This window comes from Sminthopsis crassicaudata, chromosome 5 (assembly GCF_048593235.1).
Source record: "Sminthopsis crassicaudata isolate SCR6 chromosome 5, ASM4859323v1, whole genome shotgun sequence".
Lineage (NCBI taxonomy): Eukaryota > Metazoa > Chordata > Mammalia > Dasyuromorphia > Dasyuridae > Sminthopsis > Sminthopsis crassicaudata.
The window spans coordinates 80,727,218-80,746,774 of NC_133621.1; the positions used below are offsets into that span (position 1 = coordinate 80,727,218).

Here is a 19,557-nt window from a genome sequence, read left to right on the forward strand (position 1 = left end):
ATCTGGGGTCTTTATATGACATGCCCCAGCTTAATGCCCTGGATCCACAATCAAACATAGATTTGAAACAGTTTTGCTGCTTCTGATTTACTTGACTTCCTCGGGGGCTCAATTTCATTATCTGTAAAAATGAGTTTGGACTAGATGATCCTACAAGATCCAAGAACTGTCTGTTTTTGATATTGTCAACAGACTCTTCTCTCCCCATTATATCCTGAGATAATTAACCCCCTTCTATATGGGCAGTCTTAAATGCATGTCAGGCTTCCTATATGAGTAGAGGGGGCCAGTTGTGATAAACCGTAACTGAGACAACTCTGGATTTTTTTTCCAAATCTATTTTATTTGAAGAAACAGAATGGGAAAAAATAAAAACAGAAAAACAAAACAAACTGAAACAAAAGAGAACATTATCATGTGCCCAGAAGAATATGTGTCATACACACACACACACACACACACACACACACACACACACACACACTAGCTTCACTGGCTTTTCCTTGCCCAACTTTAATTTTCAAAGAGTTATTTTTATCTTTCAGATTGTACTTTCTTTTCTAATTGGTTAGCTTTATTTTTCATAATCTTCTTGCTTTTCTCAATAGTTTGAATTTTTTTCTTTAGTTTTTCCTCAATTGTCTCTCATTTGAATTTTGAATTCTTTTTTGAGTTCTATAAATTTTCTCTGAGCAAGGAGCCATTTCACATTACTCTTTGGTATTGAAGCTTTCATTTTTTTTTCACCAAAATGTCCTCCTCTGAAAACCCTGATCTTCCCTGTTCCCATAATATGTTTTCATGGTGGGCTTTCTTTTTTGCCAGTTCATTTTTTTAAAAAATAAGTAGTCATGTAAACTCTTCTAATCCTGGGATGAGGGGATGACTCCTCAAGCTTCCCTTCAGCTCTCCAATCTGACCAGGAACCCTAAACCAAGAGCTCCAAACTCCTGCAAGTGCCCATAGCCAGCAGTACCCTCCTCCACTGCTTTTACACTCACCAGGTTCTGGTTCCTTCTCACCCAGGGGAGTCTCAGTGCAACTCAGCTGCACAGCTGAGCCTGGCATTATCAATCAGCAAGGTTCCCTCAGTCTTCTCAGAATCAAACCCTTTGGCAGCAAATAGTCTGGGAGGTGAAAGTCTCTGTGGTTCCAGCCACAACTTGGAGAGATCCCTACTTGATATTTCTGTGGAGCTAGCCTGGAGGTGTTTGCACTTTACGCAAGTTAATCCTAGCCAGAGCTATTTCTTCAGGTTTTGCTAGATTGTATCAGGCAGACCCCAGTTCTACTCCAAGTCTTCTTGGTTTCTCAACAGTCCTTATTCACTCTGAGGGACAAATTTATTTTATTTGTGGGGAAAATTGGCAGAGCTTGAAATTTACCAACTTATTCTGCCATCTTCCCAGAATCTTCACCTAACTCTGGAATTTTTTTTTAAATCAATAAAATCATGGATTTACTTTTTCTTTAGGCAGCATCATTACTGGACATCAACATTCCCTTGTCAAAGTTATGCAGAAGAATAAAGAATTATGGAGTTCTTTCTCTTCATTTGCAGAAGTCATGACTACCTCATACTCATAAAAGCCAATGTATCTCATCAGCTATGTCAGGAGCCCTCTTCACAGACCTGTGTTATTAGAAACATCCATGGCCTGGGAGCCATCCACAGTCATAGAATTATTAGGTTAGAATCTTCCCTATCACCAAGAAACTCAAGTAGAGAGGTTTATAAACATCACTTTCTGGTGGAAACATGTCAGTGTTTCAGTGCCAAGTGAATTATTTCCAGAGACTTCAGTAAAAGGGATCACTCATTGGCATTTAATTATCAGCTGAACCTGAAATCATTTTAATGGCAAATTCTAAAATGTTAATGGCTTTTTATCCCAGCCAAATTTCATTCCTTCTGTATACCCGTCCAAGCTCAAATCCCTTTGCTATCAGTTTTTTTAATCAGAATTATTTTTATATTCATTAGGCACATCTTTGACGATGTGTATATATAATACCACATCAATCAAACCACTTTTAGCCTGATATGAAAAATGCAACTTTTTGTTGTTGTTTGACTTTTTTCTTTTAAATGCATTCTTTTACTGTTGAGTATAGAGAACTTTAACAGTTTCTGGGTTACTTCCTTGTACTTAAGACAACTCCTCTATATAATTTGATGGAACTCTATTTAATACCAACTTCCTTACAAAAGAACATGTTTTCAGAGATCATATCTGAAGTATTGACCTGGTTTTAGTTTTTCTTAATTAACAAGCATTTTTTTCTTTTGAATTTTCTTTCTCACATTTCCTTTCCCACTCCTCTCAATTGAATTAAAAAAGATAAAAAATATTCATCACAAATATGCATGGTTAAGTGAAACAAATCCCCTCATTGATTGTGTCCAAAAGTGTAGTTTGCTTTTTACATTTTAAATTCATCAAATCTCTGCCAGAAGGGAGTAATGTGGTTTATCTCTGGTCATCTAGAGTTATACTTTATCAATACAGTGATCAGAGCACTAAAGTTTTTCAAAGTAGTTATTGTATAAACTGCTCCTCAGATTCTGCTTAGTTCACTTTGCATCCATTCATATAGGACCGTTCATATAGGATTCTCTGAAACTGTTCTTGGTCTAATTTTGTAGACTTTAGAGATCCTCTGGTCCACATCCCTCATTTTAAAGATGTAGAAACTGAAGCCCAGAAAAGTGACATGATATGTCTAGCATTAAAGAGCTATTTAGTGACCACTTTCAGACATCAATAAAAATCTCTGAACTCCTAGTCTTTTGTCTATCCCAATCTATTGTGACTTTTCTAATTTTAAATAGGCAAGTTATAAAAAATAGGCACGTGATTCCAAGTTGAAATAAGAGTCCTAAGAAATAATCAGAATTCTGATGGAATTCTGATCTTTTTGCTGTAGCTACTACTACCATTTCTGTAGTTGCTGTAGCAAGTACTACCATTTCTGTAGATCCTAAACCTCCTCTTATTGTGCAACTCTTTACAATATCTTCAAAGAATTTTCCACAAAGGAATATACCTATCAAACTGGACTTTTTCCTCTAGGATTTATAAGACTTTGTAAATTCTAAGCAACACTTTGCCCAAGTTACTGTTATTCCTCAGTCTAATTATATAACCAGCCCATTTTCTTTTCTGATTAATCATTTCCTCGATGGTATTTCTTTTCTTCTGGTTATACATGTACATTAATTTTAACACTTTTCTTTATGTATAATATTGGGAAAGAAAAAATCAGAACAAAAGGGAACAACGATAGGAGAAAAATAATGGGGGTGAACATAGTATGTGTTGATTTACATTCACTCTCCATAATTCTCTCTCTGGATGCAGATGGTATTTTTCCATCCAGAGTTTATTGGGATTGGCTTGGATCATTGAACCACTGAGAAGAACCAAGCCTTTCACAGTTGATCATCACACAATCTTGATATAACTGTGTGCAATATATTCCTGGTCTGCTTGTTTTGCTCAGCATCAGTTCATGTAAATCTTTCCAGACTTTTCTAAAATCTGCCTATTCATTTTTTACAAGACAATAATATTCCATTACTTTCAAATACCAAAACTTATTCAGCCATTCCCCAAAATGGGCATCTACTCATTTTCCTATTCTTTTCCATCACAAAAAGAGCTGATACAGATATTTTTGCATGTGTGAGTCCTTTTCTCTCTTTTATGATTTCCTTGGGATACAGACCTAGTAGTGACACTGCTGGATCAAAGAATATATAATGTTTTATAACCCTTTGGGGTTATAAAAATTACTTTCCAGAATGGATGTTTCATTTCACATCTCGCCCAGCAATGTATTAGATGTAGACTATTTGAATTCTCCATCTATCTCTTCATTCTTTTGTGAGTCATACAGAATTTTTTGTTCTTCAAACATTATGGTGTTCCAAATTTAGCAACCATATAACATCACCAGGATATTTCTGTTGAAAATATGAGAGTTTATAGATATCTCAAACTCACCATTTCCAAAAGAGAAATCATCTCTCCCCTAAAATCTTCTCCTCTTCCGAGCCTCTCTATTACTGTCCAAGGACCCACTATCCTATCACATAGGCTTGTGACCTCCATTGCATCTTCAACTCTTTACTCAATATATCTAATTCATTGACAAATCTTGTCATTTCTACCTTCACAATTTTTTATATAAACCAAATAATCATTTATTATAATAGTTTAGATGAAGGTGGAAGGATCTCAAGGCACTAACAGCATAAATGAGAGATCAGCCATACCTTGACAATTAAGAGTAGATTTTTAGGGGTGTGGAATATGGATGGGCTGTTCCCTCTCCCAATACAGATGCATCAAACAGGGGAAAACTTCTGGGGACCTATGCCATGCCTTCAACAATATACTACTACATCACTGCTTCTCTTCTTCCCCTTCACCCCTACCAATGAAAGTGAATAAATATTTATTAAGTGCTTATTATATGCCAGGCATTGTACAGATGTCTTCCCCACTTTCCTCCAATTTAATTTACCTGAGATCCCTAGATTCCCAGAATTCCTAGTTAGGGCTATGTTTCCAACATTTTTAAACATACACCCCTGGATTTATCTTTGATAAAGGTTATTGAGTTTCATATATATATATATATATATATATACATATATATATATGTATATATATATGTATATATATATATATATATATATTTAATAATAGATTTTTGTTTTAAAAATGCATGCAAAGATAGTTTTCAGTATTCACCCTTGCAAATTTTTCCAAATTTTTCCCTTCCCCCTATTCCCCTCTCTTAGACAGCAAATAATACCTAATATGTTAAATATTGCAATTCTTATAAACATATTTCCACATTTATCATGCTGCTCAAGAAAAATCAGATCTAAAGGGGGAAAATGAGGAAGAAAAAAGCAAGCAAACAACAACAAAAAGGTTAAAACACTATGGTGTGATCCACATTCAATCCCCTTCAGTCCCCATAATCCTCTCTCGATGCAGATGGCTTTTTACATCACAAGTCTATTGGAATTGTCCTGAATCACCTCATTGTTGAAAAGAGCCAAGTCCATCAGAATTCATCACATAATCTTATTGTTCTCTTGGTTCTATTCACTTATTTCACTTAGCTTCAGTTCAGTTCAGACTCAAGTATATATTTCATTGAAAAGATTATTCAACTCTTTAAACTTTCTATTTTTTTTTAGTTCTGTGCAACACATGTTGGCTCATGAAACTTATTTTTCATGATGTTATTTTAATTCATATTCATCACATGCACTGCCAAGGGAGATGACCAGGTACCTACTGGAATTACATTCATTTTTGCCTTTGGGTGCACAAAAAACCCAATCCCTTCCACTCCTTTTTCTATCTCTCCAAAAAGAACTCATTCACAGCTTTATGTGCTTTTTTATCCTCTAAATCAACAATTAAATAAATGTTTGCAGATGATCTAAAAACATGATTCTTTACATCCTTTCCCCTCTTTTTTGCTATTTTGCTACCATCACTGCAAAAGCAGAAATAGGTCCCATAGGACCAAGAGCCATTTTGTTTGTATTTTGCTTTGTTCCGTGGGCTGCCATGGTCAAAGAACTGGAAACCTTGGGGACAAACTTTTGGCTATGGCCTCTTCTCACATGGCTAAGCTAATTCTTTAGAAGAAGACAATATAATAGCTGGATCTTACTCAGACTTCTACCCTGGAAGGCATTGAACAAGTTTACATTCTGCTAGTATATTGGTAACCATTTGTTATCTAAGCATGGGTTTCCATAATTCTTTTGCTCAAATAAATCATTTATTAATTCCTATACATTTTTGCAGACATTAGTATTACCCTTCTAGTGACTCCCCAGTATTCTTTCTTATAGATCAGAAACTTCTCCTCCCCAAGAATTCTCTCAATCCCTAGGTCTACATCACATGTGAAGGATGTCATGAGCCATTCTTGTGAGATAATGGCTATGCAGAGGAAAAGAGACACATCAATGAGTAGTGACATTTTACATGTATCATTTGCCCTTCTATTTCCTTCTTTATAGCTACCATATTTAAACTGCATGTGAAAATCATGTCATCAGCACTTGAAGTTATATGTGTGTATGTATGTATGTATATATATATGTATACACATTTTAAAATAACCCAATTCATTTTCTCATCTCTTTCTTTTCATATATATTTCATGTATATTCACTATAAATGCATATATACATATGTATATGTAATTGGAGATTTACATATATTCAGATGTTCCACAAGTGTTCCTAAAAAGCTTGCAAAAATAAATCAACTATAAATGGCCTAAGGAAGCTGACTATTTAAAGGAACTCTACAGTGGAAACGTCTATAAAATTTAAGATCCATAAATACATTCATTAGTAAAGATTCCATGTCAGATATATGTTGTTGTGCATTCATGATCTGCTTATAGTGAAGGATCCTCAAATTAATACACTACATAATGGATATAGAGGCTAATTGTTAACATGCATTTCACAATTACATTCATGTTCCAGAAGAAATGATCTTGCAAATTGAGGGGTATATGTAAAACTAACCCAGAAAGACTCCCTCCTATGTCAGGGAAGGAGACAGGGAAGAGAAGATAGAGAAGAAAATGCCTAACTATAGCAGACCTTACAAGTGCCATGGTGGGGGAAAAAAAGAATCAATTGTTTTCTTTCATCCAATCTGTTCTCATTTTGTTTCATGTTTTTGTTACTATCTGAAGCCAGCTTTAAAATTGGCTCCATAAAAAGAACCTTCAGAAACTGTTTTCATTTTTAAGTTTTTTCAAGAAAATAAGGAAGGAAAAAAAGATTACATATAAAACCCAAATCAATATGAGTTTAATAGAAATAGCTGTTTTTTGTTGGTGGAAATTCATTTGCTTTTCAGGCAAAAGACAAATATATAACTTATGTGCTTCCTTTCTTTAAAAAAGCTCTATTCTACTTTGCAAGAGTCTGAACTTACAAAAGAGATGAGTTAGAGGGTCAGTACAAAGGATCCTAAATTTTGCAGGAGTATACACTGCAGGGTTCCTTTTTTTTTAAAAGCAGCTTCCCTAAGGCATTTGAAATTGATTTTTTATATAAACATTCATTCACAACTTTTAAAGAACATATTTGTTGCATAAAGGAACAACTGAACAAAGAAAAGTATATCTACTTGCATGTATTCATATGAAATAAATGTTTAAGTACAGTATATATACACATGTACATGTATTTATATGTGTATATGAACACATATATTCATACAAGTTGAGAGAGGGAGGGATACTAAGCCCATTAAAGGGTTGCTTTAAAAAAATTAATAAAGGAATGGACAATATCATATCACTGAAAGCAACTTCGACATAGTGTGCACTAAATCAATGCTTGAATAAATGCATTCCTTTCTATTGAGTGTGTGGGTTTGGTGGTTAAGGGACTGGACTTGGAATCAGAAAGACTTGAGTTTAAATCCTGCCTTTGACATTTACTGGTTGAGCAATCATGAGCAAGTTATTTAACACATCCTTGGTTTCCTCGTATAAAAAAATAAAAGATTTGAACTAGGTAACCTCTAATTTTCCTTTTAAATCTTAATATAGGAATCACTGATTCTCTGAACAGAGATGAAATGTCTTATATGTGTAAGACAACATATAAAGAATTAATTATTGATCAAAATTCATTTATGTGGTCCTTCAACATTTACAAAACATTTTCTTCAGGATAAACTTATTAATGAATGGATGAATCATTCAGTCAATGACGTAAAATTAAAAATATAGTGAGTTCTATGTAATTTTTGATTCTTCTTTGTTGTCTCAAGGAAAACCAAATCCTATCTAGGTAGTCTTAAAAAAAAACATTTTCAATGCAATTAGAATCTTAAGTGAGTCAAAACTGAACATTAAATTCAGTACAATCTTTGAGAACAATTTTTGTTATATCAGAGTTATTGAAAAAACATATGATGTCTAACAGTTTTTAACTCATGATCCTGTGATATCTACAAGACAGAATATTCTAGGAAATTGGAGGAGGAATAGAAATCCATCCGAATTGATCACATTGGGAAAGAGATGGTTCAGTTTTTCAGAAAGAGATAGGTTCCAAAAGATAGAGATAAGGAGGAATAGAAAGTAATCTAATTGAGGAAAGAAATCACGCCTGAAGATAGATGCACCTAAGAAACTATGAGAAGACTGGCCTAGGATAGAAATAGGGGATTTGGCCTTGAATAGAGTTTATATACTGTTTATTAATGGACTGTATCCTAGCTAACAAAATGTCTCCTGTCCACTAAAATATGTCTTGGTTCCTCCTACATGATGGAAACTTGCTGTCTTTACCATCATCCTCAATAGGTTGCACCTGGGTCCTATTCCACTGAAGTGCACATAAACCTAAGATGTACAAGAAACAGTAATTGATTGAGTCACTGAAGTGCAGAGAACAGAAAAAGATGTTTAATGAGCTTGAGCCAACAAGAGAATCATCAGCACTGAAAATAAATGAGAGTACTGAGAATAAAGGACTCATGGGGAATTTTTGGAACTGTAACATTTCATCCACTTCCTGCTTGCAGTCAAACTGTAACATAACTTGATATTGGAAATGACAAACCTGGTTCTTTTCAGAATAACTATCATTTATTTGCAAGGAAACATTTGAGCTCCAGGCCCATTTCAACTTTACGGAAGTATCTGTTAAAGTGCAGAGAAGAAAGTCACTTCTAACAAGATGTCTGAGCTTCTCTGATGCACTGGGGCCAACTGTATCTTGTAAGGCTTGGGTCCTGGGCATAATTCATAATCCTGGAATATTGCCAATATCTCAGCAAGGAAAAAGGCTGAATAAATGATTATTTATGAATGTAATATAATAATTTTATTGTTTAGGAATAAATATGAACTCAGAAAACATAGGATCATTAATACAAAAATATATATAATGTGAATATATACACATGTGTATACATATACACACACATTTCACTACAGCAACATAAAAGGTCACTAAAACAAAGCTAAACTGAATAACTGAAAATGCAGCAATAATGCGTCAAAAGATAATGGAATAGGCTTTTGTCCTCTTGACAGAGATATGGAAAACTACTAAGACAGAATGATGTGTGTAGTAAGACTGGTTTCTTGTTTACAACCTGTGTTTCTTGTCTACAAATTGGGTACAATTTGGGGAGGAAGATAGGGGAACAGAGAAAAGGTAATATTTCTCTTTGTGTGTCTGTCTCTCAGTCTCTGTCTCTGTCTCTGTCTCTCTCACTCTGTCTCTCTGTCTCTATCTCTCTGTCTCTCTCTGTCTCTCTCTCTCTGTCTCTCTCTCTGTCTCTCTCTGTCTCTCTGTCTCTCCCTCTCTCTCTCATGGGTCTTCTCATCTCACCCAGGTTGAAAGCACAGCAGCCCTTCCCAGTGTAATCTCATTCCTGCTATTCAGTATAGAAGTTTTGACCTGATCTGTTACAGATGTAAGTTATGGATGTGGTTTACCCCTTGCCTATTGGCCCTCTGATCTCAAATTTTACTATATTAGTGAAGGATTTAATAGGCTGAGCACACTATTCTTCAGAATTCCCAAATTCAATCTACCTGCCTCAGCCTCCTGGTAGCTAGGGTTATCGGTACCAACCTCTCCAGCAGGAAGTGGTATTTCCAGAAATAACTGATATAAATATTAAAAGCATCATCAATAAAATTAACTTTAGTAACAAAGGAAAAAGTATTGGTTTCAGAATCAAGACAGATGAGTTCAAATCTTTCCTAGCATTATCATTTAACAAATCACGTAAATTTTCTGTTTTTATCTGTTGAATCTGTAAAATTTATCTAATCTGTAAAATGCGGGTGCTAATACTAGATATCTCTCTCAACAGAGTTTTGGGCCTGGAGTCAGGAAGATCTGAGTTCAAATCTGACCTCAGACACTTAGTAGCTGGCTGATTTTGGGCAAGTCACTTGATCTCTATTTGTCTTAATCCAATGGAGAAAGAAATGGCAACTCACTCCAGTATCTTTGCCAAGAAAACCCCATTGACAGGATGGTCCAGGAGTGGGGGTCACAAAGAGTCAAATTTGGCTAAACGACTAAATTATCCATCTCACAAGGTTTCAGTGAGGCTCAAATCATATTTTGCATCAGAATATAAAGCATTTTGCAGGTTTTAAATGTCTATTATTATTGTTGTTGTTGTCATTATCATTATGGAGATGATATTGTCATTATACCTTTAGTTAAAGAATTAAAATCACGAACTATCCTATTCAAAATTCAATGCTGGAATAAACTTCTGAAATAACCCAGACTTCCTCTAAGGTTGCAGCTGCTTAGTTCCTTTGACCAAATGCAGACAATCCCACAGCATGCTTGCTTCTCCTTTGAAGTCAGAAATTAGTCTCTTCATAATACTATGTTAACGATCAAAGCTGTTATGAATACTTAAGATCAACAATAACTATAATGATTTCTGCTTTTTCCCTTCTGCTGGAAGAGATCATCAAAGCACTGAAGGAAATCAGCAGATGAATATTATTCCCAATGACTGCCTTTTGAATATCCATCTAAGAGTCAAGTAGATCTCTATGCTGGGGGTAGGGCTAAGGGGAAATGACGAGAGAGAGAGAAAGAGAAGGTGGAAGCAGGAAAGGGAATAGAGAAAGAGAGAGAGAGAGAGAGAGAGAGAGAGAGAGAGAGAGAGAGAGAGAGAGAGAGAGAGAGAGAGAGAGAGGAGAGAGAACGCACATTGTACACTATTAAAGCACATTTGTAGTTTTAATCATACCTCTTTGAACTCCATTTATACAAAGACACTGGAATAGTTTTGTTCCTTCTCCAGTTCATTTTACAGATGAAGAAACTGAGCAAAAAAAGGTGATTTCTTAAGTGTCACACAGTTCGTAATCTGAGGACAGATTAGAACTCAAGTGGATAAATCTTCCTGACTTTATCACTATGTCATCTAGCAATCTCATTAAAGCATATACAAGGTTTATATTAGAAAGACACAATGGATTCCATGCCAGACTTGACCTATATTGAAATTCAGCCACTGACACTAGTTATGTGACCTTATATCCCTTAACCTCTACTGACTCAGGATTTATGGAGGACTTGTCTACTTAGTCAATGATGGGTTGTCCCATATGAGGAATTTCTCATGTTAAGGAAATCTAAAATCACAACTCTTTTCCATATTTTTGGATTTGGAAAGTACTGTACAAAGTACTGCTTTTAAGGGCATGGAGTGTATTTTATCTACACAAACAGATAATTTAATAAAAGAAAATTTGAAGTGGAAGACAGCACTAACTGGAAAGATACAGAAAGATTTTCCTTAAGGGTTGATACTTGGGTTGATGCTACTATGAGTTTGCTTTCCTTCATACATGGAAGGCAATTCTAATCATGATGATTTTGTGCTAAGAAAAACCATCACATATACTCTTTCTCCAACTTTTTCTTTGTAACCAGAACCTTTCATTATCATAATGACTTCAAGGTGTTAATGGAATTGAATGAATATAGAGAATTATGTGATTAGGATATATTTAGCCTGATACTCAAAGAAGCTGAATGTGGCCAGTCTGTGGCCCTATCTGAAGAGATCCACCCAAGTAATGGACCATGTACACAATGAATTTATGAAGCTAACAATTAATTGGCTTTAATCTGAAGGGAAGGAGGAAAAGTACAATTGAGAGCCCCAACAATCTGGGATTGGTCCTGGACAGTTCAACATTTTTACATTTACTTGGATAAATGAACAGATGATATAGTCATTAAATGAACAGATGATACAAAGTCAGGTGGGCTAGCATACACACTGGATAACAATTTGGATATCAAAAGATATTGATAGGCTAGCAGGTGTTGGCTTACTAAAGCTCAAAGGCCAAATCAACCCTGCCACTATTTTAACTCATTTATAAGCTAAGAAGAGTTTTAAATACAATAAAATTTTTTTAATGTAAAAACAATTCTTAGCTTGCATACCCTAAAAAGTAGGCAACAAGCTACACTTGGCTCAGAGGCTATTGTTTATTGACTCCTGGGCTAGAGCACTGGGCTAAATTTAATAATATGAAATTCAATAGAGACAAATATGAAATCTTAAATTTATGTTTTGAGAAATATATAGGGCAGGGAGGAATGGTTACACAACAGTCTGTCAGAAAAAGATCTGTGAGTTTTAGTGGACTGCAAGCTCCACATGTGTCAGCAGTGTAAAGTAGAAATAAAAAAATAAAAAAGTTAATGCAATCTTGGACTGCATAAGTAAAAGGATCACTGATAAGTTGAGGAATGTCCCACTCTGTATATTGACCTGCTTAGACCTTATCTAGAATATTGTGCTCTGCTCTAGTGGTTCCAGGTTAAAATAGATATTGAAAAGCAGAGAAACGTCCAAGGAAAAAAATACAACCAGGATGGTGAAGGATCTTGCTGAGTCCATGTAATATGAAAATATATTGAAGAAATTTGGTATGCTTAGCCTAGAGAAGAATCAAGAGGGATGTAATAGCTGCCTTCTGGTATTAGATGCACTGTCACTTAGAGGGAGAATATAGACATTATAAAGGCGCAAATTCAGGCCTGATATCAAGGAGGATATCTTCCATTTAGAGCTGTCCCAAAGTGGAATGGGTTGCCTTGATCTTCATTGGGGGTCTTCAAGCAAAAATCTATTAGGTATCAGATATGTTCCAGTGGGTACTTTTCTCCAGGGATGGACTGAACTAGATGTTCATTGAGGTCCCCTCCAATAAAGCTCAAAATTTGGGGGCAAAATGGAGATGCATGGATTTCTATAACTACATATCTTACTAAAACCAAGTTAGGCTAGATTCAAAAGTTATTCAAAGGCACCGTGGCCTCCTTGACTTGGAGGTTAGGTACCAGAAAGCAAAGACAGCACCAGCACAGCATGGCAGAAAGATTATTATGAAATTAGAGGATCTGAGTTCATATCCTAGTCATACCTTGTGGTATCAAGGCAACATGGATCCTGCATGAGGATCATTGATATTTGATCATTGATCATTGATCACTTAGAGCCCAAAAACTTATGATGCTTTTACTGAATTCACATTCTAAAAAGTTCAAAAAGATTAAGTCAGGGGGCAGCTTGGTGGCAGAGTGGATAGAGCATCAGCCTTGAAGTCAGGAGGACCTGAGTTCAAATGTGATATCAGACACTTAACACTTCCTAGCTGTGTGACCCTGGGCAAGTTACTTGGAAGGAAGGAAGGAAGGAAGGAAGGAAGGAAGGAAGGAAGGAAGGAAGGAAGGAAGGAAGGAAGGAAGGAAGGAAGGAAGGAAGGAAGGAAGACCGACTCAGAACCATAACTTCATCTGCTCAAAACAGTTCCCTATGGTGAGGGTGGAGGGATCAACACACACTTCTTCAGGTCTACCAGTTTTTTGGTCTACAAAATCATTTCACCTTTCTAAGATTTGGTTTTCTCACTTGGAAAAATAGAAGGATAGGACATTTCTGGAGTCCATTGTAGTTTCTTATATTTTTTTAATTTTAATTTGTAGAATATATTAAAAGGAACTTTTTAGAGTCTCCTTCCTAGATATCTCTCTTGATTCTTTACATGAGTTGTTATTGTTGTTATTTTGTTTCAGTCACATCTGACTCATTGTATCCCATTTGGGATTTTCTTGGCAAAGATACCGGAGTCATTTGCTATTTCCTTCTGCAGCTCGTTTTACAGACGAGAAAACTGAGGCAAACAAGGTCAAGTGACTTGTTCAAGGTCACATAGCTAGTAAATATCTAAGGCCAGATTTGAACTCAGGAACATCAGCCTTCTAACTCCAGGCTTAGCACTCTACACATTGTGCTGCTTAGCTACTCCTCCTTATGCATTAGCTTCTCACCAAATTCTCTCTCTCTCTCTCTCTCTCTCTCTCTCTCTCTCTCTCTCTCTCTCTCTCTCTCTCTCTCTCTCTCTCTCTCTCTCTCACACACACACATATCTTATTAGAGAAGTCTAATACTCATCAGTCTCTCACTCCCTCAATTAGAAATGCCCTTGGATTCCCGAATTCTCTTCTCTCCATTAAGTAGATCTAAGAGACTCATAGCTTTTAGAAGAAAGGAATAATAAGTGCTAAGTAGCTGCTTCTTCATTTCTCAGGGTCAAAGTACAATTTGTTCACATCTCCCATGCTTAGCATAGAGCCTTGCACACAGAAAGGGCTTAACAAATGCTTGTTGCTTATTTGATCGATTGATCTCAAAACTTTTTACTGCATACTCATCAGGATCACTTTCCATGTCCCTTTTCACATCCAGTGATTTTTTTTCAGAGCATTTGGGCCATGATATAATGTCAAAAAGTAGCTGGATAAAAACCAGATACATCTTTAGTGAATCCAACTTCTAAGTTTTTCCTTAATAAGAACTCAGATCCTTAGGATGTCATAATTCTTTCTATGTAAGGACAGAAAGGATTGGGTGATTGATTAGTTCAATCTTTTTTATTTTATAGGTGAGAGAACTAAGATATTTATAGTATAGTGGATAGTATACCAAGCCTGTAGCTCAAATCCAGTGTCAGACACTTACTAGTTGTGTGATTCTGGGCAAGTCAGTTAACGTGTTTGCCTCAGTTTACTCATATGTAAAATGAGAATAATAATAGCATTTTCCTCATAGGAATGTTGTGAAGATCAAATGAGATAATATTTGTAAAGTGCTCAGCACAGAGCCCGTTAGTAATGACAATGATGATGGTGGTGAAGAAATATTGCAGAGCAAAGGAACTGGCTTTTTAAACTCTGCTGAGTCAGACTTAGTCTTTTCCTTAGTATCTGGCTACCCAGATTTCCCAAGAAAGCACATTACTTCAAAGAAACCCCCTTGAAGTACGCAATACTTTTTCTCTCCTCCCATTACTGTGTCTAGTCTACTATACATCTAAGGATGGGTGAGAAAACCATTTACATCAGAGCTTCTTAAACTTTCTCTGCTAGCAGTCCATTCTTGACCAAGATTACATGACCCCAGATATCTAGTGATATGAAATAAGTATACAAATTAAACATTTACTGATAGTAAATAATAATTTCATAACCCCCACTTTCAGTTATGAGACCCCCATATGGGATTTTCACCCACAGTTTAAGGAGCTGGGATACATTGCCTTAGATTTATAAATCCCTGCTTGGGATTCTTGAATAAGATAGGAAAGAGTAGTAGTAGATAGAGAAGAACTTATATAGAGATGAACATAGGGAGTTCTATTGACATTCTACAAGCATAATACATACTTTTTAAACTATTACAGCAATGATTCAAACGGAAATAAATAAACAGATGTACCTGAGAAAGTTTCAATAGATGGAACCTCAATAGCCAATTAGGATTTCCCTGAGTTGGACATAGACCTGGACAAGGCTATTCTGGACCAAAATAGAGATCAAGTTTTGCCCTAGGGGATACTTGAGTATTATTGGACTAAAGCTAGATCTACAGAAACCTAAAGCAAGGCAGAGGAGTGAAAATATTTATGCCAGTGTGTGGTTCTCAGTGTCAGCACTGGGAATACTCCAGACCTATGTGGTCCCTCATTCTGCTGCAAAGTGGGCCCTACGCCATTTGTATCAAATTCACTTAAGATCTGGCTACTAACATAAGCAATTTATTTTCCTTAGACTTTTAACTTGACTGTACCTATTATACTGCATTTGCAAGATGTTTTGTTTCATTTAGCATTCATTTTCATCTTGGCAAGATCCCAGCTGCAAAATGAAACTGAGCCCTGAGCCCAACTAATCCAGCTTTTTTGTTTCATTCTAGATATCCCTTGTCTTCCTTGTCTTCTCCAGAACTTGTATAACTCAAACTTATGTCTGTAGAGAATTTGTGCATCCTCCATTTCCAGCAGATTTCCTTTCTATCTCTTTACTTCAAATGACATTCCATTTCCCATTTTTGTGTCTTTATCCATGTGCTACTTCCTCTCCCTGTGACCCTATATATCTGGAATACATCCCCTCTTCACCTCTATCTCATTAAATTCCTATTTCCTTTAAAATGGAGGCCAGAAACCCTTTTCTATAGCATATGATACCATTCTGCACCTTCTTGGTTGTTAGGGTCCTTAATGTCTTGAAACTGCATTGAATTATTTTGCATATATTTTGTAGTAATCTATGTGAGCATTAATGATCAGTAAATAGCAAACTCCCTGGTCTACTTTGACTAGACAGAGCAAGCCACCTACTGTGCTGATTGAATCCTTGATACTTCTGAGAAAATGTGACTCAATGATAAAAAGAATAAAGTACACTGACAGTTTCCAAACCCTAGATTGTTCTATCAGCCAAAGTGTTATATCCTTTCAATACTGAACTATATTTTCCCAGAATTAGATAAAGTACAGGGTCAACATTCTGAGAATTGTGTTCCTTTCCAAAGGGACCAGGCAGGACTGTGACCTGTTTCATATGTACATGTTGCACCTCTTCCTTTAGAATATAAGCTCCTTGAGGGAAGAAAATTATCATTTTTATATTTGTATCATTATCACCTAGTATAACAACTGATGAAAAGTAATAGATTAATAAATGAATGTTGATTGTTGAGTGAATGGCTGATGACCCACATCCTAAAGCTAAACATTTCAGCCAAAAAGATCCAAGAATTCTGTGCTAATGCATATAAATATATGGATTTTAAAGTCTTTAAGTATGTGATATAATACATTATATCTTCTGTCTTCATTATTATTATATATCAACAATGTACAAAGTTTAGCTTTCTATAGAAGGCCAAGTATTGTTTAAAATAATGAGATCAAAGAAAACCCAACTGAGATGCTCATTGAATCCTACATTGTGAACTCAGCAGAATTATTCTATCTCTTTCTTAAGTAGAACTCACATAATTTTAAAACATACACACACAACCATACACACAACTATGAACAGCTTCCCCATAAGGACTATCTTCTTTCTTGACACATTCAGAGATTTTGCTGTTGCTCATGTGTTTTTTTAAATACCACCAAAAATAATAATTAAAAATAAAATTTAAAAATAGGACCATGGGTGCTCAAATGATTTCTTGGTCTGGTTTGGAAAATGTATTGAGGTAGAGAAGCTTTCTTCATATTCACTCTGAGGAGGCAATGGTAGCAAATCAACTTATGAACAAAAGCTGTCCCAGCACCTACTGTGTGCACTGTACAGCTGTATATGCACCTGACTCTGGAGCAATAAATGGAGAAATGGAAGGCATCTTCCTTACCCCTTACATACATCCATCTCACGAGGAAGAAAGAAAACCAATATCAAACAGCTGAACAACTAAAGGAAACACTTACAAAGCTATATTTCAACAAGCAATAAATAACTATATAGCATATATCAAGTATGGATGTGTTGAGAGAGAAATAAACTCACATAGATGAATACTATTAAATGAAATCTGATTGAAGAATTAATAGAAGAGGTGAATTTGGGGCTTAACTATAATAGCTGTGAGGGGTAGAGAATACTAGAAAGGATCAAGATTTGTATCTCACATGGAAAAAATGGCACCTGTAAAGATGGGGAGACAAAGGATAGCAAGCAAGTTACCTTGTTTACAATGGAGGATCATTAGAAAAGAAGTATGGGAAAGTAGGATGATAACAACAATGGCAAGGTACCTTACAGTGTGATGTTATTGTTGTTGTTCAATCATTTTTGAGTTGTGTCTGATTCTTTGTGATTCATTTTGGAAGTTTTCTTGGTAAAGATACTATAAGCCATTTCCTTCTGTGCATCATTTCACAGATGAGGAACTGAGGCAAACAAGATTAAGTGACTTATCCAGGATCACATAGCTAATAAGTGTCTGAGATTGAATTTGAACTCAAGAGTCTCTTAACTCCAATTCCAGTATTCTGTCCACCACACTACCTGCCTGCCTCACAGTATGACAGTAAGGAAGAGCTAAAGGGTACACAACCAGAAAATAGAAACAAATCTCAAGAATCAAAAAAAAAAAAGGCATTTGTGATTTAGTGGAACCAAGTACTAGGTCTGGAATCAGAGAACCCATGTAGGTTTAAATCCAAGTTCTGCCTCCTTTTCTAAGCCCTTTGATGTGTGGACACATCATTTCTGACATGAGGGAGATTGGACTGGATGAACTCTGGGCTCCATGCTCATTTGAAAGACAGGGGATAAGTTGGGGTCAAGATGTTTTGGAGAGAGAATTTTGGAGAGCTGGGATTAAGCTATCCTCACTTTCTCACTATCTCTCCTAGTACTCCCAGTACTCATAAATTTAAATCTGAAAAGACTGTCAGATGTCATCTAGTGCAATCTAATTATGCAGATGGGGAAACTGAGAGATTCAGTTCATTGATCTCAGGGAGGTGAATTGAATTTCCTAATTCAAATCTTTACTTCCAATCCAGCACTCTTTCTATTCTGTGATACTGCTTTCTTTTTAGGCAGCCATGTGTTAATTAAGCCTCCTCACTCTGGAGGTAAGTAAATTGCTCAGTGGGTAGAGCATTAGTCCTGAAGCCAGGCAGATCTCGGTTCAAATATGACCTCAAACACTAGTTGTGTGAGCCTCGGCAGGTTATTTAGCCTTTGTTTCTCCCAATTCATTGGACCAGGAAATGGCAAACCACTGTTAAGTATCTTTGCCAAGAAAATACCATACAGAGACATATGTAAACAACTGAACAACAACCCCCCTACTCTGCTGCTGCAGGGATCTCTCTGTATTCCTAGATTCATATTTAACAACTAAGAAGATCGACAGTGATTCTTATTTTTTATGTTTATTACTAATAACTTGTATTCATAATCTTTCTCTTCTTAGATGACTTTTTTTATCCTGGTGAAAGCAATTTATACCCTGGGATACAGTGTCTCTCTCATTGCTTTGACAACTGGAAGTATAATTCTTTGTCTATTCAGGTAAGGAGAGAATGGAAACAGATGGGAAAAGATAAGGGTTGGTGGCTTCTCAGTTTTACGTATTTGTGAATATAAAAAGTAACTATGAAGCAAACATTCCCATGTCAAATACTTCTTTCCCTGGGGAGAATAGTGCATGTCAGCTAAGACTGCAAAGTATCCTCATAAAATTCTGAACAGATGGTTCTTCATATACCTCAGTGCTGGACTAAAATACATTGCTAACTTCCCCCCTCCCATTTTAACATGCTGTCTTTTTCAAAGAAAATAGAAAGAACATTGATTTGGAGTGTCACAAATCTGCATTTGAATCTCATCTCAAATCTTTCTTAGCTTTATGTTCTTAGGCAAGTCACTAAGCATCTCAGTCTTAACTTCTTCAACTGTTAAATGAGGTTAATTATCTTTATACTACTTACCTTAAAAGTTATAAGAAAAGCACTTTGTAAACATGAAAGTTCTATATGATTGTGAGCTAGTGTCATTATTAAAGATGATGCTACAGACACATCTTCGATAGGATGTTCAATTCAAGAACTATCATTTACACATCTGACAAAGAGATTTTCTAATACTATATGTTAAAGATAAGT

General features: G+C 35.8%; 1 protein-coding gene across 1 annotated transcript in view; it reads left to right on the top strand.

Moving 5' to 3' along the window:
- The window catches only part of VIPR2 (vasoactive intestinal peptide receptor 2), a 140,773-nt gene that overhangs the window by 84,775 nt on the left and 36,441 nt on the right, over positions 1-19,557 (top strand). The window contains exon 5 of the mRNA XM_074267293.1: positions 18,867-18,964. Coding sequence (XP_074123394.1) covers positions 18,867-18,964 — 98 coding nt within the window. The remainder of the gene's footprint in view (positions 1-18,866; positions 18,965-19,557) is intronic.